This window comes from Stylophora pistillata, chromosome 5 (genome assembly GCF_964205215.1).
Source record: "Stylophora pistillata chromosome 5, jaStyPist1.2, whole genome shotgun sequence".
Lineage (NCBI taxonomy): Eukaryota > Metazoa > Cnidaria > Anthozoa > Scleractinia > Pocilloporidae > Stylophora > Stylophora pistillata.
Genome location: NC_142523.1, coordinates 37,101,217 through 37,128,103, shown reverse-complemented (window position 1 = coordinate 37,128,103; position 26,887 = coordinate 37,101,217). Strand labels below are relative to the sequence as shown.

Here is a 26,887-nt window from a genome sequence, read left to right as displayed (position 1 = left end):
GATTTATCGTCCCTCCAACCGGTACTACAGTCATATAAGCCTGAGTGACAATGCATTTTATTTTCTTCGCATACAAAAAATTCCATATTACAAAAATATATAGGAAAAGATATCTCTATTCCTTACTTGAGACACTTTTCTTAGTTAAATCTTCTTATAGTGCCTCAACAACTCTGATGCTTTACAATAGCTCATGAACACCTCTCCGCATCTTTCGACGCATGAAAAACTTCAATTAGTTACCGTATCTCTGATTTAGTAAGTGTGCTATGATTGTTCAATTTAACGGGCCGTTTTACCCTGTGTTTTGTGAATCCAGAGATATCTTAGTAACCTCGTTTTCTTGGTTCCTATTATATGTTATGCCTTTTTCGCTCGTTTTCTCCGCTCGAAAAAAACTCGGTCTATAACTTACAGTACGGACATCGAACTAGGTTAGTAAGTGGTATTTCAGTTTCTCTATTTCACAAAATAAGCGGCCTAGATTTATGTACCGGTATTTATTCATTTACACACACGTGAATGTTAATGAAACTAACACCGCGTCTTTGATTTTCAGTTTTATATTATAAGTGATATTAATCGGACACACTTTGTGAGGGTTACAAGTAAACAAAATGCTTTGTAGGGATCAAGAAAGACCTAACCATATTTGGCAAATCAATCTTGCCTTTCATTACACTCCGAGCTGTTGAAAGTATCCCATAATATTCTTTGACTTCATTATGTCTCGTATGTCTCTGTCTCGTAATTTTGAAGAAAATTCTGAACGTGAAATAAATTTCTTGAAAATTGCAACCTCGTCAGGAGAACGTATTTTTTTCAATTCCTCAAATATTTTGAAGCTATTAATATCACAAGGCTCAAATAACCGTGACCTCTACAATCTCACTGCTTTCCTGATTTTCCGGACTTTTTTCGTCAATTTCCTCAGCTTTCATTGCACGAGCCAGAAGTTCCATCCACCTGATAAGAAATAAAAACTCTCCTTACAGTTTTCCGCTTATTTCTTTGGATTAAGGTGCGGAGAATCTGACAAAATTCAGCCCTGATTGTCAGCAGTCTTCTCCTGGAACAGTTTTCTCTATCTACCCCCTGCCATGGTATGAGAAATCATTCTTCAATGCGCTCTTCAGTGTAGTTATACTAAAACCACACCGCTGGAGATCACACCAGTTTCTGTATCAGAGAGTAACAAGTCGCAATGACTACCGCACCCCCACCCACCTCGCGACGGGGTTCTAGTCTATCAAAAGTTATCCCCTTTCCATCCCTTTCCGTCCCAACTCCCTCCCCCCCGCCATTTCGCCAGGTCTTCTGACAATGTGCTGGTCTTCATTGGGGTGGACAGCGGAACTTAATACCTAAATTCCCCGGAGTCGATTCACAACGATCTTCAACCTATAATACCCATACATTATCCAGCAAACAGGTAATGAGCATTCTCAAACTTATCGGGTAGAATTATCATCTTGACCCGTCAACAAATTCCCGTAACTAAATTACAAGGAAATATGTAGCAGCTGGAGGAGAGAATTAACAATCAGATTTTGGGAGATAGAACCCAGACCTCGCAATTTGAATTCTAGCGCGGAGACTAAAACATAAGTAGAAATATCACATCATAGCGATCTCTGATTCATTGACAAATTCTGACTAGAAACGTATACTGATTACCAAGGAGAGTTTGAAATTTCGTCAGTTGTTATTACCTTTGCATGCTCTCTCCATTTTCGGCCTCGAAAAAGTACACCCGTAGGTTTTTGTGATGTACTTTAAACACATTTTTTCGGCCGTCCACCTCGTCTGCCTAGAATGGAAAATGTAAAAAGATACATAAAAATCCTTTTGCAATGATGCGTGTAAAATAATTTTAATGCGACATCGTAAAACAGCGCGTGCTTAGAACACAGAGGCATTACTTGTTGCAACAAAACAAACTTTGCCATCTACTGAGAGGCTTTGCAAGAATATCAATTTACCATAAAAGTAGGCATACAAAAGTTAAAATCTTATTAAAAACCGTGCCAAGTTTGTCGTTCAGAAAGAGAAACACTGCACTGTTTACACGATTTACATACATTTTATGCTTCGCTAAAGACTTGTAAACACGTAATTTTTTAAGTGCAGATTTTCTGAAGTAAAGAAAATTTGGGAAAAATCACAGTCAAAGAGATGCTTCTTTGCCACTTCAGTATATGTTAGGTAACATGTACTCTACAATGTATCTTTCTTACCAGGACACTCAACTATATGGAAGAAAAAAAGTTTAATAGTCTATAAAAGCCACTCCACAGTTGAATTGATTACAACTTACAACTTTTACAACAAAAACAGACTTTCTTTGAGAACTCAGTATTTCTTGAAATTTATACATACGTGCTTTAGATATACCAAGTAGGATATGGCATATCTGAAAGCGATTTTTCTAAGAATCTTTTTTACAAATGTACATGCAGACATTACCATAGAGATGATAATCCAAAGGGACTTTAAAAATCATATGCATGTTACATTATACCAGGACACTTAATAAGCAAATCTCTTGAAATTTCCATGCACATTTCAGGATCGATTATAACGTTACTGAATTTACCGTGTCAATGGAAGATCTATGGAAATTTCCATAGACATGTCAGGGTCAATTATAACTGCGCATCTTAAATTTTGCTGTGTTATTGGAAGGTCTATGGAAATTTCATCTTACATTATACCATTTTAACGGAAGGTCTATGGAAATTTCCATGCACATGTCTAGATCAATTATAGCTGAACATGTCACATTATACCATTTTATGGAAGGTGTATGGAAATTTCCATGCACATGTCTAGATCGATTATAGCTGAACATCTTGCATTATACCATGTTAATGGAAGGTCTATGGAAATTTCATCTTACATTATACCATTTTAATGGAAGGTCTATGGAAATTTCCATGCACATGTCTAGATGAATTAAAGCTGAACATCTCACATTATATACCATGTTAATTAATGGAAGGTCTATGGAAATTTCCATTCAAATGCCTATATCAATTATAGCTGAACATTATTCTTACATTATACCATGTTAATGGAAGGTCTATGGAAATTTCCATGCATACGTCTAGATCAATAATAGCTGAACATCTTACATCATACCATGTTAATGGAAGGTCTATGGAAATTTCCATGCACATGTCTAGATGGATTATAGCTGAACATCTTACATTATACCATGTTAATGGAAGGTCTATGGAAATTTCCATGCACATGTCTAGATCAATTATAGCTGAACATCTTACATTATACCATGTTAATGGAAGGTCTATGGAAATTTTATCTTACATTATACCATTTTAATGGAAGGTCTATGGAAATTTCCATGCACATGTCTAGATCAATTACAGCTGAACATCTTACATTATATACCGTGTTAATGGTAGGTCTATGGAAATTTCCATGCACATGTCTAGATCAATTGTAGCTGAACACCTTACATTATACCATTTTAATGGAAGATCTATGGAAATTTCATCTTACATTATACCATTTTAACGGAAGGTCTATGGAAATTTCCATGCACATGTCTAGGTCAATTATAGCTGAACATGTTACATTATACCATTTTATGGAAGGTGTATGGAAATTTCCATGCACATGTCTAGATAGATTATAGCTGAACATCTTGCATTATACCATGTTAATGGAAGGTCTATGGAAATTTCATCTTACATTATACCATTTTAATGGAAGGTCTATGGAAATTTCCATGCACATGTCTAGATGAATTAAAGCTGAACATCTCACATTATATACCATGTTAATTAATGAAAGGTCTATGGAAATTTCCATTCAAATGCCTATATCAATTATAGCTGAACATTATTCTTACATTATACCATGTTGATGGAAGGTCTATGGAAATTTCCATGCATACGTCTAGATCAATAATAGCTGAACATCTTACATTATACCATGTTAATGGAAGGTCTATGGAAATTTCCATGCACATGTCTAGATGGATTATAGCTGAACATCTTACATTATACCATGTTAATGGAAGGTCTATGGAAATTTCCATGCACATGTCTAGATCGATTATAGCTGAACATGTTACATCATACCATTTTAATGGAAGGTCTATGGAAATTTCCATGTACATGTCTAGATCGATTATAGCTGAACATCTTACATTATACCATGTTAATGGAAGGTCTATGGAAATTTTATCTTACATTTTACCATTTTAATGGAAGGTCTATGGAAATTTCCATGCACATGTCCAGATCAATTAAAGCTGAACATCTTACATTATATACCATGTTAATGGAAGGTCTATGGAAATTTCCATGCACATGTCTAGATCAATTATAGCTGAACATGTTACATTATACCATTTTAATGGAAGGTCTATGGAAATTTCCATGCATACGTCTAGATCATTAATAGCTGAACATCTCACATTATACCATGTTAATGGAAGGTCTATGGAAATTTCCATGCACATGTTTAGATCAATTATAGCTGTACATCTTGCATTATGCCATGTTAATGGGAGGTCTATGGAAATTTCGATGTACATGTTTAGATTGATTATAGCTGAACATCTTACATTTTACCATGTTGATGGAAGATCTATGGGAATTTCCATGCACTTCTGGATCAATTAAAGAACCTAGATATACATGCATACTCAATCATGCATTTCACTTTTTTTTAACTCTTTGTATCTCCTTCTTAAGTACTGGACAGACTCCTTTCTTAGTTTATCATTCTCGTCTAATTCGATGTCAAAATAGATTACACTTTCTTTAGGAATTTGGCTGGAAGTCCATCCAGGCCATGATACCCACTTTCCTTTGTAAGTACCTTTTAGCCACTCCACAGTGAACGAAGAGTTAGTGACTTCCTTTACCTTTGCCAAATGGGGAGGTTTGTAGTTTGTGTGTGTGTGTGTGTGTGTGTGTGTGTGTGTGTGTGTGTGTGTGTGTGTGTGTGTGTGTGTGTGTGTGTGTGTGTGTGTGTGTGTGTGTGTGTGTGTGTGTGTGTGTGTGTGTGTGTGGTCACCTAAAGGAAAATTCAGCTGTGGCTGAGTCAGCATCTGAATAAAACACATGATGGAAAGGTTTGGTGGGCACGTACACCAAAAGGCTTTGGCCAAATTAAAATAGCTACAAGTTTGCATGAGTAGGAGGCTTAATTGAGTTGAGCACACATTGTATGTCTTAATTTTTAGCATAAATCACCTCTCGCACAGGAGCAACTTGAGTTCTGACCATATCATCCACATCCTCAGGGACACCTTCAGGTTTTTGCCCCAAAAAACCCACACTATTCCCAGCAGCCTCCAATTGTTTTTGTCTTTCTTGAACTCTTTCCTTGTTTGCAATGATTTCTTTCAATGGCCAAGCAACTGTCCTTTCTGGCGGATGCCATCTGGTATTTTCAGGGTCAAGTAGTGATGCCCAATCTTCTTTATGTTGTTCCAGAAACAATCTTGATCTGAAATATTTTTTAATGTCTGATCTGAGCTGCTGAAGCTCAAGCTTCTCTGTATCTGGAGCAACATAATCTGGTGGGACATCTACACTTATTTCTGCGTCAGCCTGACATAAATAATAAAAATTCAATCATTAAAAAAACTGTAGCAAAAACACTTATTCCGGAAATTTCATATTTGAACGACATGAATTAGACTAGAGAATGAAATCAGACCTAAACAATAAATAAGCTTCTAATTAGTAACTTCATTACAATAATACCATCAAGCTGTAACAGAGATCAGTTTGCCATTTTTCTAATAGTACTTGTCATTGTTACTAATATTATTATTATTATTACTATTATTATTATTGGTCTAGCATGATGCTAAGAATTAAAATGTAAGATCATCATACTCCAGCTGAGCAAAACAGGTATTATCTTCGGTGTATAAACAGAGTATAATTATCACTCGAAAGTATTGTTGGGATTTTTTGTTTTTATTTATTCCGGCTCCATAATGTACAGCAGATATTTCCACTCACTTTCACTATAGTTAACCACTGTTCTGGATCAGGGTCTACTGGTTTCCAGTTTTCCTTTTTGTCACTCCCCCAGTTCTTGTACTGCATAACGACTTTTCCTGAAGGAGCTTTTGTAAATTTAAAAGCATGAGGATTTGAGATGTTGTGGAGCACAGTTGAAAAGGGCGACATCCACTCCTTCACAGCAAAAACATGTTCAACCTCTACAGCCTTTGGAGTTGGGGTGTAACAACTCTCAAAGGAGGTCATAAGCTCTACCAATTAACCAGAGAAAACATTTTAAGATATTGTATCCATCCATATTATATTGTCAGGAGAGGATAAACATCAATCAATTGAAGGCTTAAAATATAATTGTATAAACATGGCCATGACTCAATAATTATACCAATCTACTCTTCTGCAGATATTTTGATTCTTTTCAATTTGTTTGTTAATTGGATAACACCAGCATACATATCAGGTGTACATGTCATATATGGCAGGTGGTCAAATTTTAAAAGATAAATTCCTAACAGTCATTTTCCAAGCTAAAAGTTCACTGATTGCATTCCTCCTAACAGTACCTTTAAAGGTTCTTGTGTCCTTCTTTACCAGAAATTCAGAAAGCCTGTAAGACACAATTTAATATGACTATCAGTTAACAACAACATATGTGCAAAATTAGAATTTTGAAGCTGGCAATTATAAGTATCATCCCAGCAGTGAAACTTTGACTAAGTATTCGGCAGCATTAACAAGATGGTTCTGCAATGTAACTATTCTCAAAGATAGTTTCCCTCTCAACTTAATTCAATGAAAATGAAATTCTCAGATTCTTACTTGTTAAACATCTGGTCAACAGCTTCATGAGTGTGACCAACCATTAAGAAATTTAGTTTTACCAGTAAAGACAAAAATTGGATTTGAAGGAATTTTTGTTCATGATCACTGCCATCCCCACCCCATAGTGCCAGTAGAATGTTGCAAATCATTAAATACAAATTATTAGGATAAACTATATTTCATTTAAGTGTATCACTTTTCAAAGTTCATTTCCTTATGAGCAGCGGGTACAACATACCTTAACAAAAATGTCAAGCTTCACAAGAAGGGCTAAAAAGTTGAGAACAAACTGATTTTTATTCTCTCTCCAACAGTTGTCCATTTGAAGGTACAAGGTATCAGGCAAGTCTTCTCCCATGCTTTGCAATTCCAGGAGTAATATGTTAATGGTGAGATTTGCATCATGGGGATATTGAAATAGGTCAAAATAACCTTTAGGCTGCCTCCCATGGTTTAACACACCAGTCAAATGGGTCCGGAGTTTTCTTGCATTAGCATATGCATGTGCAATAGCTACTAATCGTGGATAGAGAAGCTTTGCCTGATCCATACCATCTTGTGCAATACATGCATATTTTTGTGGATACTTTTTAGCTTTGTCCCTGTGGTGGTACTACACTTTTCTCTCTTTCCTACAAAAAAAAATGTTTCATTACAGATCGATATTTCAGGAAACAGTTAACATTTAAAAACACAAGCAATGTGTCTCACTGAAATTAATTTAGCACTTACATTTGAAGATCATTGTGGAAATCAAAAAGCTTGTCCAAGTATTTCCGCACATCTTTATCTTGAGCTTTTCTCTTTTCCTCACCCAATACTGTGCAATAATCACATCTTGTAAATCGGTTTACCTGCAGTAAACAACAGTTTCTTTGTACTGAAAATTGAAATGTCACAAGGAATCAATTATCTGAACCTTTAGAGATATTGCTTTGATGTAATGTATTGTAATTTTGCAGTCTGGGGTTATTGTAATCAAAGTTGCATGAAAACTACATCTGATCCAGGGATTTAAAACAACAATTGTTCTTAGTATATCATCAATTGTACATAACCATTCAAAACTAACACTACAAATTGAGGAACTTCATATCACCTTGGGTATTTTAACAAAAGGAAACACATCTCTCAAGAGATGACAAAAAGTACTGTAATGGATGACATCTTCATTCTCATCTTCCATATCAGCTTTCAAATAACCAAACATGATAGTTTTGTCCAGAAAGCTTGGAAGATGCAATGCTCCCGTGTCAGGCATCTTATCGCCAATCTATGTGAAACAAGAAGTTGTTGTAAAGTTGTCGTTGTAAAGATTTATAGCACATAAACAAATCAGTTCAGGTTACTAGGATTTCTGTTAAACTATGGCTGAGTGCACTGAGGAGTTCAAAGTAATCAGTGCAATATATTGCGAGGGATACTTCTAGAAGTTTGCATTAAGACAGGCTCACATCTAAACAAAATGCAAAACGAAATTCGTTTTATTGTTGTATTCTATTGTTTTTTTTTTCTTCTTTTTTAAGAAATGGAGAGTGGAGACGCATAGGACTTAATTAGCCGCCTTTGTCAGGTCTGTCTATATGTACCATGGTTCAATGAAGAAGCAATCAATCTTAATAAGGCATTACGTTGATCAGAGCATTCATTACCCTTTTGAAGAATGCTTCCATCCAAGTTTCGGCTATGAGTCTCTTGTGACTTAAGTTCTTGCTCCTTGATTTTTGCAAAACTCTCACACCAGCGTGAAAATTGCGAAACGTTTCACTTAAAGCTGCTGCGTATCATGCACGTACGTATCATGCACATCTCTGCAAGATCCATGACTTCCAAGCATTTCCCAGCACAACATCCAGATTTTGTTGCTATAAATATAAAGAAACCCACAGAATGATGAATATCTCTGAATCCAATTGCTCAAATATCCGTCAAAATCACGAGCGCGCTCTTGGATCGTCTGAGAACCAGGCTGAGTAATCGCCTTCGTGCCTTAATTTTGCAGTAAATGACTGTCGATCGCAAAAAACAAAACAGCGAACGGCGGAAACAAATCACCCAAGTTTCCTCTCTCTACCAAAACGTTTACCCTTCCCCACTTGTTCTGCTCTATATGGCATAGCCAGCAACGAAATAATGGCGGATTGGTTGGGTTTTTTTTTTTTTTTTAAGTCGTTACGCTGTTGGCTGTTTTGGTGTTTACGTCCACTCTGTATTTCGAACCCAGTTTCTCTAGTAAACGACACTCAGGAATGCGTGACGATATGTCATTGGGAAGTTCGTGATACTTCCTTATCTAATTACCACAATTATCACTTCTTTGGTTAGAGCCTAGCCTAACCTCACCTTCTTTCAAAGAAGCAGCATGACACTTCTCGCGATCGCAACCTCCAGGTTTTCTCACTTTACGAACTTTCCCTACGGCAGAAAATGAACGTGTCTCTTTGTTCGCGAGGCAAGAAATTTCAACTTCTCCTCTTTTATTATTACCACATGCATAATTTGGTTAAGATGACAACTAAGAAGGTATGATGAAACTTTCTAAATTGCAGACAATTTGAATCTTTGACAGATATTTTTAAATCAGAACTTTAAATATGTTATATTATCAGATCAGGCATTCCTTCCACCTTCCCCGTACATAGTAGAACTGAATAACAAAAACTCGGCTCTTCATGTTACAATTCTTGTTAACATCAAAAAATTTATCAAAATACATCGAAATGCCTTTTTTATTGATCCTCTAATTTCCCAATAGATGGTAGTTTATAGATTAGGGCGTCAAGATTGTTCCAGTATCCTGGTTGCTGTATTATGGATTTGTGACGCTCCCCTTTGCAGTGCAAATCCAGCTCACTATCTAGTACGAGCTCTTCACAATGTCCACAATAAGCCTTTTTACTTGCTTTGTGTGCGCCGCCCAAAGCCCGTTTGGATTCCCGGTCTTCCTCTACGCCTAAAGTCGGGAACTTGTCAAATTCTTTGAAAATGGGGCAAAACCTCCTGGACTGATCTTCAAATTTGATAAAATGAGGTTTCAGTTCTCTAATTTTTGCGCGTTTCCGGCGTTGGGTTTTTGAGGTCAGTTCGTTCCTATCTCGTTTTTCATTTTGGATAAGTCGGAAAAATTCCCTTTTGGAATACACTGATATATCGTTTTTTTCAGCGACGTCCACGATTTTACCATCATATGAGTCAGTGGAGGAAAAATACTTGGAGGAGCTCTTAATTGCTCTTTGGCCTCGTGAATAGATATTGAATTCTACAGACGATACAAGTTGGCAAGCAGTTTTCCGGCTTTTCACAACGAGATCTGTTACTTTGAGAACATCAAAGAAGTCCTCTACTTTTCCGCCTAGATCAACTACAGTGTTTCTGAATTGAAAATTACTATCCTCAAACATAAAGAAAAACGTTCTGTTTTTGAAGTTAGGGAAGAGTTGATTAGAAATGTTACCTTCAAAGTTGCCGCTTCGCGCCTTGCTACCGCTGAAGCTTTCATTTTCAGAAAGGACCATATCGTTATCGTCCTCACAACCTGCATTGCTAGAAATTTCTACTTCTTGCTCTTTAGAAGCTCTGTGCTCAGGCGAGAGTGGTGTTTCAGCTCTTGAAGAGTCTGACGATTCGTACCCGATCGAGGCTTCCCTTTTCCGTTTAGCAGGCGTGCTTGATAAGAGAGGTTGAAATACTTCCACGGCTGACTCTTCTATTCTCGTAGCTCCGCTCTCAAAGCTTTCTTCAGTTACTGATGTTTCTACCAAAGGCTCTTCGGCGAAACTTGACAGAATCGAGAGTGACAGAGGCTCTTCTGCAACCGAACTAGAGTAATCCATATCCATAGCCGTTCATGTATTACTATTTCAGTTTGAAAAAACTAACGATTTCTTCGACAGCGTGGTGCGGCTGTCGGAAATTTCAAAACTCCTACGTCATCGGGCATACAAAAGAATTTCGTATAGGGTGTGCATATTAACCAATAAACAAACGATACGGGTTCAAAATTGTCGTCGCACATTCTTCATGGTTCATGCCGGTCAGCTATTTGACAAGCCAGGCTCAACAAATTCAGTTAGTGAAAAGATATGGCAACAACACGCAGTAGAGGGTGCTCACTACCTTACTCGAAAGATGGAAAAAGGGAAAAGCGGCACTATTCCGGCAGAAAGTGGTATTTCACGAAAGCAGAAAACGGAGAGGTACGCACGCTGCATCATCACAATAAATCACCCATTCTAGCGCAGGATGGCACTGATCCTGGGTCTGTTGTTCACATGAAGCCGGCGAGTGAAGATCTAAGGAAACTCAAGGTACGTTTCGTTTCGAGAATTCTGAAAATTTTAATCTTTAGTTAGAAGAAAAGAGAATTTGCTCTAAGAAAGATCATGTTGAGTTTGTACGAGATGAAGATCCTTTTTTATCGTGCAATAGAAAAATAAGATCGAGGAGAATAAATGTTCTCGAGTCTGAGATTAGCTGCATTTGATTTGGCTTCCAAAAGGTTTGCACTAAGTAAACTTGGCCTGTCTATAGCAATGGATTTCCCTCTTTCGGCGTTTAGCTTACTCTGACCATTCACTCTTAATTTTTTACTACCTATATACCGTATACAAAGAAAATAATTTTAGTTTAGCTGCTAGCTTACATGAAATTTCCCACAAAAATTTAAAGCGTTTCGGAATGCGAGCACAATAGCAGTCAATGTGCAACACTTTTCAAAAATGGCGCAAGAAAGTTCCGTTTCTGGTCTTCGCTTCCGCCAAACGTGTTTGGATAAGCCGGCGATGCCGCATTTTCAATCGAATTTACTTTTCGCACCAAAGTATTTCCTAAAAGATAAGGTAAAATGGTTTTATGATATTTCACGAGGCATTCATTGTTTCTTAGGTAAAATACAACTCGGAAAAAAGTCTTCTTCTGGACGTTACGTTCTTAAATCCCACCGACGACCTCAATAAACAGTTGTACCGAGAAATTTCTGACATTTCAAGATTTGGAGAACAAGTCAGAAAATTACTTGAAGTAGAATTCTTCCCGTGTCAAGTTCTGGCAAACGACCTGCAAGTAGTTTCTCTACTAGTGGCTGCGAGGAAAATCAAGCCAAAAAACGGCGAGATGAGAATGAGTCAAACACTATTTCGGTACAACCAAGTGAACAATTGTCTCTTGGTGCTGAGACCTTGTCGATTACGGCGTCTACGTCGACAAACGTAAACGTGAGCGCCAGTGTCTCATCTGTATCCGGTGCATCTACATCTTCAAGCGAAAGTGGAGATGAGCCAGTAATGGATTCGTCACAGCAATGCTACGCCATATCTTTGCGTGAGTGATTATTGTAAAGCTTTCGTTTGGTGGGAATTCTAAATTGTTCATTACTGAATTTTTGTGTATATTGGTTCCTAAAGTAGCTCATTTTTGTGCAGGGCCTCAAAAAGTTCTAGTATCGAGCTTAAAAGCCCCAAGGAAAGATTACACACTTCGGGATCTCGATGAAGTGTTTGTGAAATCCCTCGTGACCGAATTTAAGGATAATGAGGTCCCTTTTGGTCAAAAGCCATTGTTGGCGATAATCAAAGGCGTTTCAAGGCCAAACGAATTCAAAGAGGACAAGCTTGATTCATACGAGTTAGAGGTGATAGGTGGCAACCACCGAAGAGCGGCCATGCAGGCTATGCTAACGGAAGATCCGGAGAATATCAAGTATAAATACACGGAGGTCATTTTGTTTACAGGTTAGTAAGCCAGAGCTTTATCTCCGCACAGGAGATTTTGCTATGAAATACGAAGCAACACAATATTTTTTTCTTTTTCTTTTTCTTAAATTCTCTTATAAAGATTCTTACATGCAAAGGAGGCTATTGTTGACTGCCTTTAATTTTTCAAATTTGACAACTTTCCAGAACTGGAGTGACGAAAAATTAAAGTCTACTTTAAGGCAGGTATGTGGCCTGAACACAAGGCTAAAGATGACTCACTACATCATTGTTGTAAGAGAAAGAGATGAACCCCTTACACAAACCCTGGAGGAATGTACCCCGGGAGGAAAGGCTTACACATTGTATGTTGCCTGGAGTAGGATGTCCGCTAAAGGTAACATTTTCTTTGTTTTTGTCATTTGGTTTAGAAAATTTCCAATTTCCATTTAGTGTTAAGTCTTGATTTAGTGATAAATTAAACGACTCAGTGTGGCATGATAGTCTCTGAATGCTTAAATCTCTTGCAAACAGCTGGCCCTGGACTGACAGAGGTCGTCGAAAAAAATTGTGTCATTATTGTTGGCACACCATCGAAAAGTGCCTCAAATTGGTTTGTGGCTGAGAATGAGTTGGACCTCATGCAGCACATCATAAAGCTTTTCGTGCCTCCAAGAGGGATTGTATTAGAGTTTGGACACTCGTATACTCTAGGTAAGACACAATTATACAAACAAAATGTACTAAAGTTGCACATTTTACAGACATTGAGTCCTTTATTTTCTGTGCCATAATACAGTTACGAAAATGGTTAAAGGAAGTGAGACAAAATTGCTGACTTGCAGTAGCCTGCAGTCAAAACATCTTTAAACAATGCCAATAGCTGCAAAAGGTAATAACTTGTTTATCCCTTATTTTTATGTTTCAGTGAGTTCCTGCCTGAAACCGTCGGTTCAAAGGAACGTGAACTTATTATCCGTATATAATGACGAGAAGCCTGTTTCTGGTTTTAGGAAAGAAGCTGTCACACTGAGCCGTTCAGCATGCGAGAGATCAGGGTCCAAAGATAACGACGAGTAGAGAAATTGCATTGCAAGACAATCGTACTGAATGTAGATTTATAATCCCTTCGCCGGAAAAATTGTTTGAGTGAAAGTTTCGAACAGATCAGTCAAGAGTCATTTCAATGAGGTTAACCGTTAGCCGTTAAAAAGCAAACAAATTTCGCCGCAAGGCAAAAAGATTGAAAAATTTTGACCGTTTGTCTTAAAAAAAGTCTAGCGGGAGATTTGTTTTCATTTGAACGCAACGGAAAGAAATTTGCCGTTAGCTGTAAAAACCATTACCCTACTGAGACACTTTTATCACAGAACACACGTGAATAACAATTGAGTAAAATTTGTGTAATTACTTCGTGATTGGGTATGACATGGAAATTTCCATGGACCTGCTTTTGACACGAATCAGATGCTATTTTGAAAATTTGACTGAGTATTACATGGAAATTTCCATAAACCTGTTTTGAAAAGGTATTTCGGACGCTAAATTTTTAGCAAATGAGTCAGTATTACTTATATATTCCATGCACCCATTTTGGGCTAAGAAAGTTTGAAATTATTATAGTTTTTTTGCTTGTGAAAGAGTATTACATGGATATTTCCATGTACCCGCTTTGGTCAGGACTGTTTGATACTGTTTGTATAGGTGGATAATAAGTATTACATGGAAATTTCCATGGATCATTTTGGTGAGGCACTATCCGGCACGATGAAATCGTAAAAGTATTTCATGGAAATTTCCTTTTACCTGTTTAAATTGGCTTAGAATGATTGATACTGTTCGTATACTTGAATAAGTATTACATGGAAAATTCTATGTGCCCTTTTTGCCCAAGAACATTTAAAATTGTTATTTTTTTTAAACGTTAAATGAGTATTACATGGATATTTTTATGTACCTGTTTTGATTAAGAATGTTTGATACTGTTTTGTATCCGCGAGTACGTATTATCTGTACATGGAAAATTCCATGGACCCGTTTTGGCCAAAAGTGTTTGAAATTATTTTTTTACGCGTAAATGGGTATTACATGGAAATTTCCATGTACCCGTTCAATTTTTTTTTTTTTTTTTTTTACGTTTAAATGAGTATTACATGAATATTTTTATGTATCTGTTTTGATCAAGAATGTTCGATACTGTTTTGTGTACGCGAGTATTACATGTACATGGAAAATTCCATAGACCTGTTTTGGCCAAAAGTGTTTGAAAATATATTTTTTTAATGCATAAATGCTTATTACATGGAAATTTGCTTGTACCCCTTTCAATTTTGTTTAACAATGATTGATACTGTTAAGTATACGTGAATGAGTATTACATGGAAATTTCCATGGCCTTTTTGTGTGGCACAACTGTATTGAAATCATAAATAATACTGACAAGTTTTCTTCTCTGAAAACGAAATCGACATTTAAATGGTTTACTTAACCATTCGAGGGATATATGTGCCGCTGTTTGGGCGAGCTATCATAATATTAGGGTATCGTTCACCACTGATAACTGGGAAAGTAGACGCAAACATGCTCATTTTTTTACTGTTTAGTAACAAGTTGAAAGAAACCAATTAAATTGTTTTGAAATTGACTGAAACATATATAAATTTGGATGGCCGATTGAGTCACTGAAATTGTTGATTGAGCCGTGAGTCTTAGTTCATGGACAGCCGCTCGGTGATGTTGACGATTCTTTGCTATAACCTTAGTAAGTAGACCATGGTAAAGTTTAATTTTTTTCCAAATTTCTTACTTCAGAAAATCTGTACTTAAAAAATTACGTGTTTGTAGTAAAAATGTCGTAATGTAATAAGTCATCACAGAGAATCGAAAGCACTTAACTAATCGATTGTACGTCGTAAAATCAGTAGTCAAGTGATCAGAATGGCCAATCAGAATAAAGGAAGAAATCACGAGGAGCCAATCAGAACTCAAAGAAACAACAGGCCAAGGGCCTGAAGCGCGGGAAAACGCGGTTGACGCGCTTTTAAGAAGGGATATTTTCATGCAGGGGTTCATTTCACAGGAATTACACGGTGCTATCAACAGAACTTACCTTAGATGGTTTGTCTGCATTGTGACCAGGGAGGGGGAGGTTAAACTCTGCTTTTGTGTCCTGCATCAAAGAGACACAAATACTTTCAATGAACTCCACCAAAGACTAAAAGCACAACACTTATAACAGCACGAGAATCGCAGGGACCGCTGGAGGCAGCTTAAACAATCTTGGCGCACGCATGAAAAACAAACTCGAGCGATCGCAGAAATAAGTTTGATTGTTGCACTCGCAACAAGCGCTATCGCGTTCTCTTTTCTTTTTTTTTTCTCAGCCTACTTAGCGAAATAGTTTCCAGTTTCCAACATAAAAAAATTCAACGAATTTACAATTTAAAATAGGTTTAACTTGTCTTGGTAAATTTCTCTCTATTTTACGTCTAGCTGTAGTAATGCAATCACTGATTAAGAAACACTTCCTGTCAGTCTTCGATAAAGTTAAAAGTACCTCAAGATGGTGCCTGCCAATACTGGAAAACTGTTGTTACTAGTATTGCCACAATGTAAGTACTAATACTGACTCGGAAGTGATCAATATGGTACTGATACTAATAATGCCTTTACCTTCTTGGCCTTGTACCGCAACAACACAAAGTCACTCGGAAGCACAAACCATATCTTCTGCCAGCTTTTATCTCCTTTGGCCTTGAAATTCAAGTATCCACTGTGCCAGATCTTTGATTCCTGGCCGATTTTCAACACACTCTGACCCTTCCCTTCCACTTCCTTAACTGATTCCTCGCTGGAGCCCTTCACAAGAACACTGTGACAAATTTCGCTAACCTTCTCCAGTTTCCCATTCTCGTACTGCAGCGGTGCTTTGAAGCCAGAACAATGTCCGCACACCACCCGTCCACAGGCGCGAAAATGATGTCTCCGACGAAACTTCGTAAACAGGACGTCTCAAAGCATGCACGTGCTCACTGCTTCGTCTCGTACCCAGGCTGGCGCTTTCTTTCCCAGGTCTCCCTCTTCCATGACTGCAAGCTTGGTCCCTCTTCGATAACTCTCTCTTTTCGTTGTCCGTTCGTCCACGGTCTCTTTAAGTTTATTCACCCAAGCTTCTTTCTCCTCGGCGGACGCTGCGGTGAAATCCATGACTCTTTGTTTGCTTACTATACGGAAGCAATTCTCTATTTCCAGTTCCTCGTCCACGTCGTGTACTTCCATTCCGTACAAGTCCATTTCTACTTTCACTTTGTATTTGTTTGTGCCAGGAAACTTTGCACGGCAAAGGAGAATGTCGTTGAACTGCAAAACAAAGTACATGGTCCAAATTTAGCTTCTATTACCCTTTTTAGAGTAGAAAGGGGCGAAACGTTTGAAGGCGAAACATTACACTTTGCGGCTTTTATTGTAGTTATCTTAGACTAGGTTTACACTGGAGGAAATTGTTCCGGATTCGTGATGAATCCGAAACGTTTTAGTACCGGATTCATTCTGCCGTTTACACGAAAGTGGACGAATCCGAAATAAAAACTTCCTGGTTTGGTCGTGTCTCCGGAGATTTTGAATCCGGAATTTAAAGTGGGAACTTTGAATCCGATAACTTTTGAATCCGGAAAGTTTTGTCGTGTAACCGCTTTTTTTCTCGAATCCGGATATTATTTCCACCTGCAATCTTTTGAGTTTGCGGTGAAACCAAAATCGAACTGGTGCTAACATTGCTGGCGGTCTCCGGTTGCCTAATCTTGTTGCAGGTTCAGGCGATAAATTTTATCATCTGTACCGCAGTATTTCTGAAGAAACGCAAATTATTATTGCAAGGAAGTTTAATGTCAGCGACACTTAATCGCCGACGACGTAGACTGCTTGGCATCTGTCCAACTCAAATTTGCCTCAGTGGCACCTGGATCTACTCTAGCCTTTTTTAGGGGAGGCATTTTCACTTTGTCGATCGAACAACGAAACAACACTGGGCTTGGTAACCATTCCATTTCGAATGTTCCCGGAGTTGTCGTTGTGTGTAAACGGTCTGGAATCCGAATATCCTTTCAGTGTAAACGCCTACGAATCCGAATACTCCAAAATTGATGAATCCGGAAACATTTACGAATCCGGAAAACTCTCCTCTAGTGTAAACCTAGTCTTAGAGTAAGAGATAATTTATTCCCATTGTAAAGTAAGTCGTATTTCAGCCGGCCCGGGGGCTGCAATAATTTTACTCCCTTATAAAGCTATATATCTATCTAAGCTATCTATCTACAAAGGCGTTCCAAATATAACCAGTTTAAGGAGCTAGTCCCGAACTAGAACTCCGAACTGCGTGCTCTTCAGACATATACATATATTCATTTAATAAGTAAGTTTTAAAAAATATGCAACTGTACAGCTTATGTGGACCTACTACTACTACTAAGTCTAAATAAGGGAAAACAGAAATTTACAATCGTCATAAAGCTACAAATAATATACAATACAAGTTAAAAGAGAAACCAAATAATTTTAAAAATATGTAAATTCAGGGTTCCTTTTATAATTTGTAGGGCATTCCTTTTGGATGGTGATGTCCCTGACATAGGTCTTGATAGAGTGTATCTTTCTTTTAAAATAGACAGGGTTTTCAAGCTGTTTAATAGCGTCAGGTAAAGGAGGAGACGGGAAATATAGTTCTAAGTTCTCATCCGAGAGAGAGCGACAATCAGTGCTCGACACAAACTTTTCAACTCACTAGCCAAGTGGCTAGTGACATCTTACATGTCTTTAGATGTTACGACAATTTCAGTTTGTTTACTAGCCAAACTGGCTGGTGGAAATTGAAAACCACAAGCCAAAACTGAATTTCTACTAGTCTGTGGCTAGTGGGCTACTGTGTCGAGCGCTGGACAAAGTCTGAAATTGGACAGAGGGCATCGCAGATACAGAGAATTCTCTTCATCAGTTTTATGAGCATGGACAGATCCTTTCCTTACCAACATTAATGTTCGTTCTTGATGACTGTCTGTCGTCCTCGCCGCAACCTTCCTAACGCCTCTCCCTCAATCACAAATTCCTGGAACGACAACAATGATGCAAATTTACGAGAGCCATCGAAAACCGATTGGGATATAGAGATTACTCCATGGAAAATGCGCGCGTACGATTTTTATTCGCGAGTTGGGGAGTATCAGAAAACGAACGAGTGAGCGCTGGGAACGAGTGAGTTTGCTGATACTCCTCAACGAGTGAATAAAATCGTACAAAGCATTTTCCATGGTATAATTTGTTTATTTTATAGATATTGAGATTTTTGAAAAGAAAAATTGCTGGTCAATTTTATCAGTTTGGGCGCGCATGTTTAGAAAACCCATTCAATTGCTATTATCAACTAAAATATAAAGTTCTCTTTGTCTTTTGAACTGTTTAATGAAGATAACAAATCCAAATATGTAGACGTAAATGAAAACTTTTAGAGAGAAAGACTTGACTTAGATTTACAAGTCATAAATGTCGTAAATCAGAATGTCACTAAATCATGAAAACAGGCAGCGTCATACGCTTTTACGCTGAATAACACAATGCAAACCTTAACGGATATCAGTCAAAAACAGTCTGCAACTTTCATGAAAATTCAAGGCAAACTTACAGTGTACATAACTTAGTCATCATTGGAGTCGCTGGATACTCTGATTCTCTTCCACTGATGCTTTTTCGTAATCTTGTCCTTCTCTTGTGCGAACGCTTAAAATGAATTCACTCAAAAGTTCATTCAGCTCGGCGGGAGGAATTTCAGCTATTTCACTTCGTACTTCTCCTTTTGTTTGAAGGAACTCTGTAAACAAAGCAACATCTCGTTTCGTTTTCTTCGCTGTGTTCTGGTTTTCCTGTTCTTCAATGAAAGTCTCAATGGAACCTTCCAAAGAAGCAAACCTTGAACTAGCCATGTTGGATTCAAGAGTCGGAGTGAAACTCGCGGGACACGATTGTGCACTAGTGAATTTTCGTCGTTCGCGTTTGTGATTGGGCGAACGACGTTTTTTCACAGTGAAAATTCATCGTTCGCGTTTCCTATTGGCTAATGGATTTAACGTACTAGTTTTACGCGGGCTTTTTATCTTGTGTAAGTCTCAGTATCTATGAAATAAAAACCAGTTTCAAACGATTGAACAAGATACTCACACGACTAGCAGTTATCAGCAGATAATTATCTCCTATTCGTTCCTGGATTTCCAAAAGAGTCTTGAAACGCTCCTAGTTTTAAAGAAAATTACTTTAACTATAAAACTGTTATCATTATGATTAATATCATTAAGGTATAGTGAAAAGACATTACTAGTCTAATTTTTTTTAAAATTTGTGCAAAACTCACTTATTTTTCAGCATTTTATCCTTTCAATATTTATGAAAAAATAGATGATGATGATAATTTTAGAAGTATATTGGGTTACTCTGGGTCCTAACCAACCAAAGACAGCCCTGGACCAATCAGTTATTTAAAAATTCCCCACAACTCTGGGATTTTTAGCGGCCCTAAAACATCGGGTGTAAATGACGTCAGAAGCATATTACTGACTTTTTTAAATTGTAATTAATTTGGTTTTGTCAACTAAGTTGAAATTGTAAATTGGTCACCTTAAAAAGAGTTAAAAGGCTGACGTTTCGAGCGCTAGCACTTCGTCAGGGCGAATGATTCGCTCTGACGAAGGGCTAAGTCACTAAGACCCTGTTTACAAGCAAGGAGGGTAACCCTTGTGCTAAGGTTACCCTAGCAGGCGGGTCAAAGATAGCCCGGGTTTACAAGCAAAATTTCACAGATAGGGTTACCCTACCACCTGGGACAACTTACCTATGCTTGGTAACCGCACGCATTGTTATCAATGTTGAAAGGGTCTGGAAACAAGTAAAAAGTTGTCCCGGGTAGGCGAGTTATCCCCAGCAGAGCGTTTACAAGGCAGCTAGGGTTACCCTACCGCTAGGGTAACCCTAGTGCTCAGCTTGGGTTACTCTAGTGCTAGGGTAACCCTAGCTGCCTTGCAAACACGTCGATGAAAAAAAGAAGAAATGTGGGAGCGTTAGGGTAACCCTCCTGCCAGGGTAACCCTAGCACTAGGGTTACCCTACCTGCTTGTAAACAGGGCCTAAGTTACAATTTAATTCGGTAAAAGAAAGGAAAGATTGCTACCTAATCGACACGAGGAAGAAAAGGTTGGCACAAAAAAATTACAAGCAACAGTTCTGTGCCTCAGAACAAATTCCAGATTTAACTTTAAGACTTACCGTTTTCTTCATGCTGTCACTGGCATGCTGTGCTGAAGCAGAGATGATTTTTAAAGCATCTAAAATAAAAACAAAACAAAAAAAAATTGATTTTGACAGCACCTCAAAAAAAGAGGGGAGACAGAAAGAGATAAAATTTGGTTGGTTGAACCGTATGGGAAAGACGTAAGGAATTAAGGAAAAAAGAGGGATATTTCTGTAATGAATCCTACCACATCAAGATACAGGCTAATACGTCAGTCACCGATACTTCTCTGAAACTTGTCACATAATGCATGTTAGCACAGGCAGCCCAACCTCGATATACGATTACACACGTTTTCACTTTGCAACAGTAGAAATATCAGGGCTAAAGGAACTGAGGTCCGCTATTGTTTTTAACCTAAATCTTGGATAATTTTTGTTTTTTAATTACCATCATATTCCCGATAAAATCCTTATATTTGTTATTGCTGTGTAAAAACAATAGAGTACAGACAGATTTACTGAGCTTTGGCTTGGGCCACCTGTGAAACCTCCACCTTCTGATCCCCGTAGGGAGGGGGAGGGTGGGCTGGGGGTACCCCGGTATAAAGGCTAAAGCAAAGGGGGAATTAGCCTTACATCTTTCCGTCATGAGAGGATGTGGGTGTTACGAAACAAGAAAAAAAGGGTCAGCATACCTGAAGTGTTCTTCAAGTCAGGAGAGTCCTGTGGTAGCTTTGCGACATAGTCTGAACAAAGCAATGAGTAAAAATATTAACAAAGTACAGGGACAGACAATTCTCTTTTCCTGTCAGACTCAACATACAGAACTGAAAAACGTTTTTTTTTTTCGCGGGCGCACACATGAAACCATGGCACTACTAAAATACCATGAATTTTTTTTACACAGGTTGAGACGTAAGCAAAGAGGTAAAGATTGAAACTTTCGCCACAGATTGTCCATCACCAGGGGTACAAAATATCTTTTGCACCTGACCAGGTTTCATTCTTGCACTCTTGCCGAAATTTAGCCGCTTATATACAGTGGTATTCAGTCAATCGCGAAAATGCATTCACGCACGTTAGCGAACAGTTATGTGGATATGTCTACGAGAGGTTTCAGGCGGAAAGACTTATTCCCACTCGCGGCTTTACCTCTCAGTGTTTCAAACCGCGCACAAAACCGCCAGTAACGCAGGGAAAGCGCATTTCAAACAACAGAGATGAGAACGGCCCATCACATCGAAAGGAATTTTCAAAGCCGCAAAAAATTGCAACCTACAGAAAGCGGGGGATAAACGGGTAACAGAGCCTCGGTTGGTTTCGGTGTTGCATCTGATTGGTCGAGAGGGTAGTGTGGCTTCTGGATAATTCATCAAAAACGTGAGGAGACGTTTTACTTCCAGTAAGAAGATACAAAATTAACTTCTGATAATCTCATGGCACCTAAAAACGACATTAATTGCTCCACTTGACTTGGTTGTTGTGGATAACTTTTGCGAGACATAATAGCAAAGCATGTTATTTTTGCAAACGTGTTATAAAACGAAAACCGACGAGAGCTCGATGTGAAAAACAAGAAAACTTCCTAAAGCGTGGGAAAACGCCAGCGATCAGGTCGTGATTGGTTTTAGTTTTGAACCTGATTGGCTGAGAAAGCGGCGGAGGTTTTCTGGACCAATCACAAAGCAAAATAAAGCAAAACCAAAGCAGTCTCGGGTCACTTTGGACTCTCAATTGAAAATTTCTCTAATTGTGTGACGTACTTGGATTTCCTCAATAAGAGTCGCCATAGTTGGTGACTTCTTTATCCAGGATGCTAAAGTTACTGTTGCTTTGTCGAAGTTTCCAACATACAGTGTATCTACTGACAACAATCATTCACTTGACTCTGATGATGACTTCCGCACAGGTTGTCGAAACGTCAGTCACTACCACCGACAACAGTCCTTCTCAGGACTACACTCACCCGGACGATCAGACTACACCTTCACATACAGTGTATAGTTACATCTAAAGAAGCACAAAATGACAAAAACAACATTATAATTGGAATTAATAAGGCTTGGGAAAATGGAATCAAAGGGTAGTTTAAATCGACGGTTGTAAAAAACAATGATCTATACGAATTGAAATTATCAATTTTTTTTTTTAACCTGTAAAAGAATTCACTACAATTCGAGGCAACAACAGGACTCAAAGCCATGATCTACACCCAAACATCAGTATGGATATTCTCCATACTGTTCTCTATACATTTCCTTAGATGCTGACAAGGAGAATTTGTCAAACAATCAAGAGCTTCTTCAGGGCTCGACACTAACTTTTCAATTTACTAGCCAAGTGACTAGCGACAGCTCAGATGTTACTATAATATCGGTTTGTTTACTAGCCAAACTGGCTAGTTGGAAATCAAAAACTACACGCCAAAACTGAATTTCTATTAGTCTATGGCTAGTGGGCTAATGTTAGTGTCGAGCCCTGGGTTCACTTCTGGATTAGGAATCCCTCAGAGAAATAACATGACGTAAGAATGTGCAAAAACGAAATTAACAATGTGTATGCGAAATAATTTGAAGAACACTTGCTGTTTTAGAAATGGAGCCAACCCTTTTAGAATATTCCCAATTTGGTTGTTGGTGCCCCTGATAAAAGTAAATAAATAATTATTCTAAGTCAATAAATGAATGAAAACCAACAAGCCAGAGAATCAAGCAAATTCATCAAATACATGTTGAGAACTGATTGACTGACTGACTGACTAATTGATTGATTAAATAATTGATTAACTGACTGACCAATTGAATGACTGAGTGACTGAGTGACTGAATGACTGACTGACTGAGGGACTTACTGACTCAGACTGACAGACTGACCAACTGACTGACCGACGAAGTCACTGACTGACCAAATGATTGATGGATTAATTGACTGACTGACTGTCTAAATGACCATTGAATGTCTGGCTGAATGAGGAACTGACTGATGAATAAAGCGGGTAAGTTTCTAGCCTAAGAGAAACTGGAGGCGCGATGGCCTCATGGTTAGTGCACTTGACTCCAGATCAAGTGGTCTGGGTTCAAGCCCTGGAAGGGAACTTTTATGTTGTGTTCTTGGAGAATAAATGAGAACTGGCGAATTTAACAATGGGGTTAGGGTTACATGTAGACTCGCATTCCATCCAGGGAGGAGTAGAAATACTCCTAGTTGCTTAATGCTACAGAAACTGGATTTAAGTGCTGGCTGGATGGGCCACTTGGCTCATAAACAGGCTTTTACCTTTCTACCTTTCTAGAGAAACTGTGGTGCTGGGTCCATGGGGAGGTATAACAAGACAATTTGGTTTTATCAGCTCAGTTGATAATGTAGATTGGCCACCATAAAGAGATTCTGAAGCTAACATTTTGAGCATCAGCTTGTCCAAAGTAAGAGCTGAAGAGACACTTGAAATATTCTTCTCAGAGCCCTTCTCTATGACCAAGGGTTAACACTCAACATGTCAGAAACCCTTTACTGTGGTCAATCTACCAAGGCTGACCATCTCATTGCAGCCTTGAAGTTGGGAGCACTCTTTCTATTGATGAGAAAGAAGAACTATATAATTCAATTCCAAAAATGAAACTGGATGAAGGCTTACTGTCTTTGGCTTCATTAAATATTCATTAGATATGTATTAATTTCTTAACTTTGATTGAATATATCTAGTAACCAAAACGTAAACATAATTATACCGTTCTTTCATCCTCGCCTCCAACTTAGGCAACAAGAAATCTCTGTGCAGTTGGTGAATAGCTTGAATGTTGGAGAAAATGTCATTAAGAACTTCCCGACAGAGGTAAAAGCCCTGTTGCACAGCACTGGTTATTAATTTGCTGGTAAAAGACCTATACATGACATGAAACAAATAAATAAATGTCAAATATAGACCACTTTCATAAATGGCTGCCAGATTAATATTCATTTGTTTAAATTTAAATTAGCCCTTCTGGCCTCGTTTTCCAGTACAAAATTCAAAAGAGTACAATATCTCAAGCGAGGCCAGAGGGGCTAATTTAAATTTAGGCAAAAGAATATTAATCCGGCAGCCATTTATGAAAGTGGTGTATACAGAACCCTTTTTAAATAACCAAAACCCGGGTGAGCACCAGGGGTAATGAATATGTTTTAGTAGTTATCATGGTACTCAATCATCAAATTGTAGACAAATAGAATCGTATTGAGTTTTCTTTCAAAGCAATCAAATCTGAAATCCAATTTCACACTAACCCTGGCCTGGGATTTTAAAGGAAGCCAATAAGATCAAAGTCTTCCCCACAGCCATTGTTTGATATTTTCACAGAAAACTTTTTCTCCCTCTCTGTAGGAAAGGAGTTCACTGAATGACAAATTTACAATTGCTCCAATCAAAGTTACGTACATTGAAAATTGTTTCCAGTAAACAAAAGAAATGAACATTACAATTGTACCCTGTTAACAATAGTTGATAAAATACTGCTAACTAATATTTATTAAAATGTTAAAAGTAATGATTAAAGCCAGATCCACAATTGCAGAATAAATTTTCATCAAAAAGTGTTCCATACATAACCACCAAAATGACTGCACTGACACAACATTGACTGTTTATTGTATTTGAAAGATGTAACAAATATATAAGATAAGATTTTAGTGAGAAACCTTGTATCTGGTCAGCCCCCTTTCAAAGTTTTCTTGCTAAATTTTATTACAATAAATGCAACAGGAGTGTTTCTCTTCCCTGCTTTTGTTTTTCCTTCATTAGGGAAATTGCACAGTCCCTGTCTAACAAGCATTGACTTCATTTTTTACGCCTTACCTGATCAAGAAGGTGCAGTCTTCTGACATAGCTGTAAATAAAATAAATCAATTAAAAACAATTAGTTTAAAAAAAACAAAACAAAACAAAACAAACAAAAAAAAATAAAGCAAATCATTTCAGTAAAATTTTCTCAAGATCTGAGACGATCATTTGTGCTGGTAGGACTCTGAGCTCAACTTTTTTCTGTTTTCAATTGGTGACCCAAATCAATAAATGGTCACTGGAAAGTCATGCAAAAGAGACTCTTAAATTCCATAAATCAAAGAAGCTGGAAATCAGTTTTGGAGGTTCATACCATTTCTTAAGGCCTGGTTCAAAGGACAAGTAGATTTTCCTAATTAAAAAGTAAAATTGGCCTTGACATTGACCTTGACATGGATATTGACCAAACGTTCTGACCAATCAGAATGTCTGGTTTGTTTCTTTCTTTGCACTGAATTAACCCAATTCTGCACCGATATAACTCTCTTCTGCACTGAATTAACTGAAAACTGCATTCATCTTACCCAATCAGAACTGAGAAATTTTTTCATGTATATTATTAAGATTTAAACAACAAAAGCATGTCTCCGAATTTTTTGTTTCTAAATACTTTTTTTTTTCCAGAGCGATCTTTGTATGATCAATCCACATTTTTTTTAATCCTTTTTCAAAATGTTCTGTACCTTTTCACTGAAATTGAATATGGCAAATCACAGACGCTTTGGTCCCGGGGACGGAGGAACACATTAAATGAGCAAAAAACAAAATTTGCTGGCAAGAGTTGTACATTAATAACCCCATACATTAATTATGCATTCAGTCTTTGTTCAATGATCTGTCCTTTGACAGCTTGCCACATGGTTTAATTTTAGCCAAACTTACTGCCTATGGTATACCATCCAAAAGTTGTGCATTTATAGGTAATTCCTTAACTGATCGCTTACAGAGAGAAAAATTAGGCGATCAATTTTCAGATTGGAGTCCTCTTCTTAGAGGAATACCTCAAGGGTCTGTATTAGGTCCCCTTCTTTTTAATATTTACCTAAATGATTTACTATTATCTAGCCTTCAGTCCAAAATAAGTTCATTTGCCAATGATACTCAGATCTTTGATATTAATAACGATGTTTCCCTATTACATGGACACCTACAAACTGATCTTGTCACTGCTCATTCCTGGTTTTGCTCTAATGGCCTTGTGATGAATCCTAATAGATGTGCTACCATGTGGCTGGGTAAGAGCAATGACACAACTATACCCTGTTTTTCCATTGGGA

General features: G+C 37.8%; 3 protein-coding genes and 2 pseudogenes across 6 annotated transcripts in view; 2 read left to right on the top strand and 3 right to left on the bottom strand.

The window, feature by feature from the left end:
- LOC148731789 (uncharacterized) overlaps positions 1 to 26,887 on the top strand; it is an 88,587-nt pseudogene that overhangs the window by 53,221 nt on the left and 8,479 nt on the right. The gene's annotated exons all lie outside the window — the stretch shown is intronic.
- Positions 41 to 26,784, bottom strand: LOC148731790 (FYVE, RhoGEF and PH domain-containing protein 4-like; annotated as a pseudogene). The gene is made up of 12 exons (XR_016001512.1): positions 26,762 to 26,784; positions 25,626 to 25,656; positions 24,523 to 24,675; positions 23,306 to 23,436; positions 21,490 to 21,540; positions 20,828 to 20,886; positions 19,730 to 19,801; positions 18,544 to 18,623; positions 16,196 to 16,882; positions 15,633 to 15,692; positions 1,713 to 1,810; positions 41 to 966 (listed from the first exon to the last, which is right to left on the bottom strand). The product of XR_016001512.1 is annotated as an FYVE, RhoGEF and PH domain-containing protein 4-like (transcript).
- On the bottom strand, positions 6,570 to 8,626 carry LOC148731793 (uncharacterized). Its single transcript, XM_088762075.1, has 5 exons — positions 8,486 to 8,626; positions 7,933 to 8,106; positions 7,566 to 7,687; positions 7,072 to 7,465; positions 6,570 to 6,618 (listed from the first exon to the last, which is right to left on the bottom strand). Exons 1-4 carry the CDS (start codon positions 8,504 to 8,506, stop codon positions 7,447 to 7,449), a joined length of 336 nt encoding a protein of 111 aa, XP_088618201.1. The 5' UTR covers positions 8,507 to 8,626; the 3' UTR covers positions 6,570 to 6,618; positions 7,072 to 7,446.
- Positions 8,567 to 10,931, bottom strand: LOC148731792 (uncharacterized). The gene is made up of 2 exons (XM_088762020.1): positions 9,177 to 10,931; positions 8,567 to 8,698 (listed from the first exon to the last, which is right to left on the bottom strand). Exon 1 carries the CDS (start codon positions 10,670 to 10,672, stop codon positions 9,563 to 9,565), a length of 1,110 nt encoding a protein of 369 aa, XP_088618146.1. The 5' UTR covers positions 10,673 to 10,931; the 3' UTR covers positions 8,567 to 8,698; positions 9,177 to 9,562.
- Positions 12,786 to 15,167, top strand: LOC148731791 (uncharacterized). Of its 2 annotated transcripts, none has more exons than XM_088762046.1 (3): positions 12,786 to 12,920; positions 13,058 to 13,237; positions 13,537 to 15,167. In XM_088762046.1, exons 1-3 carry the CDS (start codon positions 12,797 to 12,799, stop codon positions 13,554 to 13,556), a joined length of 324 nt encoding a protein of 107 aa, XP_088618172.1. In that variant the 5' UTR covers positions 12,786 to 12,796; the 3' UTR covers positions 13,557 to 15,167. The 2 variants fall into 2 exon arrangements, with proteins under 2 accessions (XP_088618172.1, XP_088618171.1); XM_088762045.1 differs by having other exon boundaries at positions 13,452 to 15,167.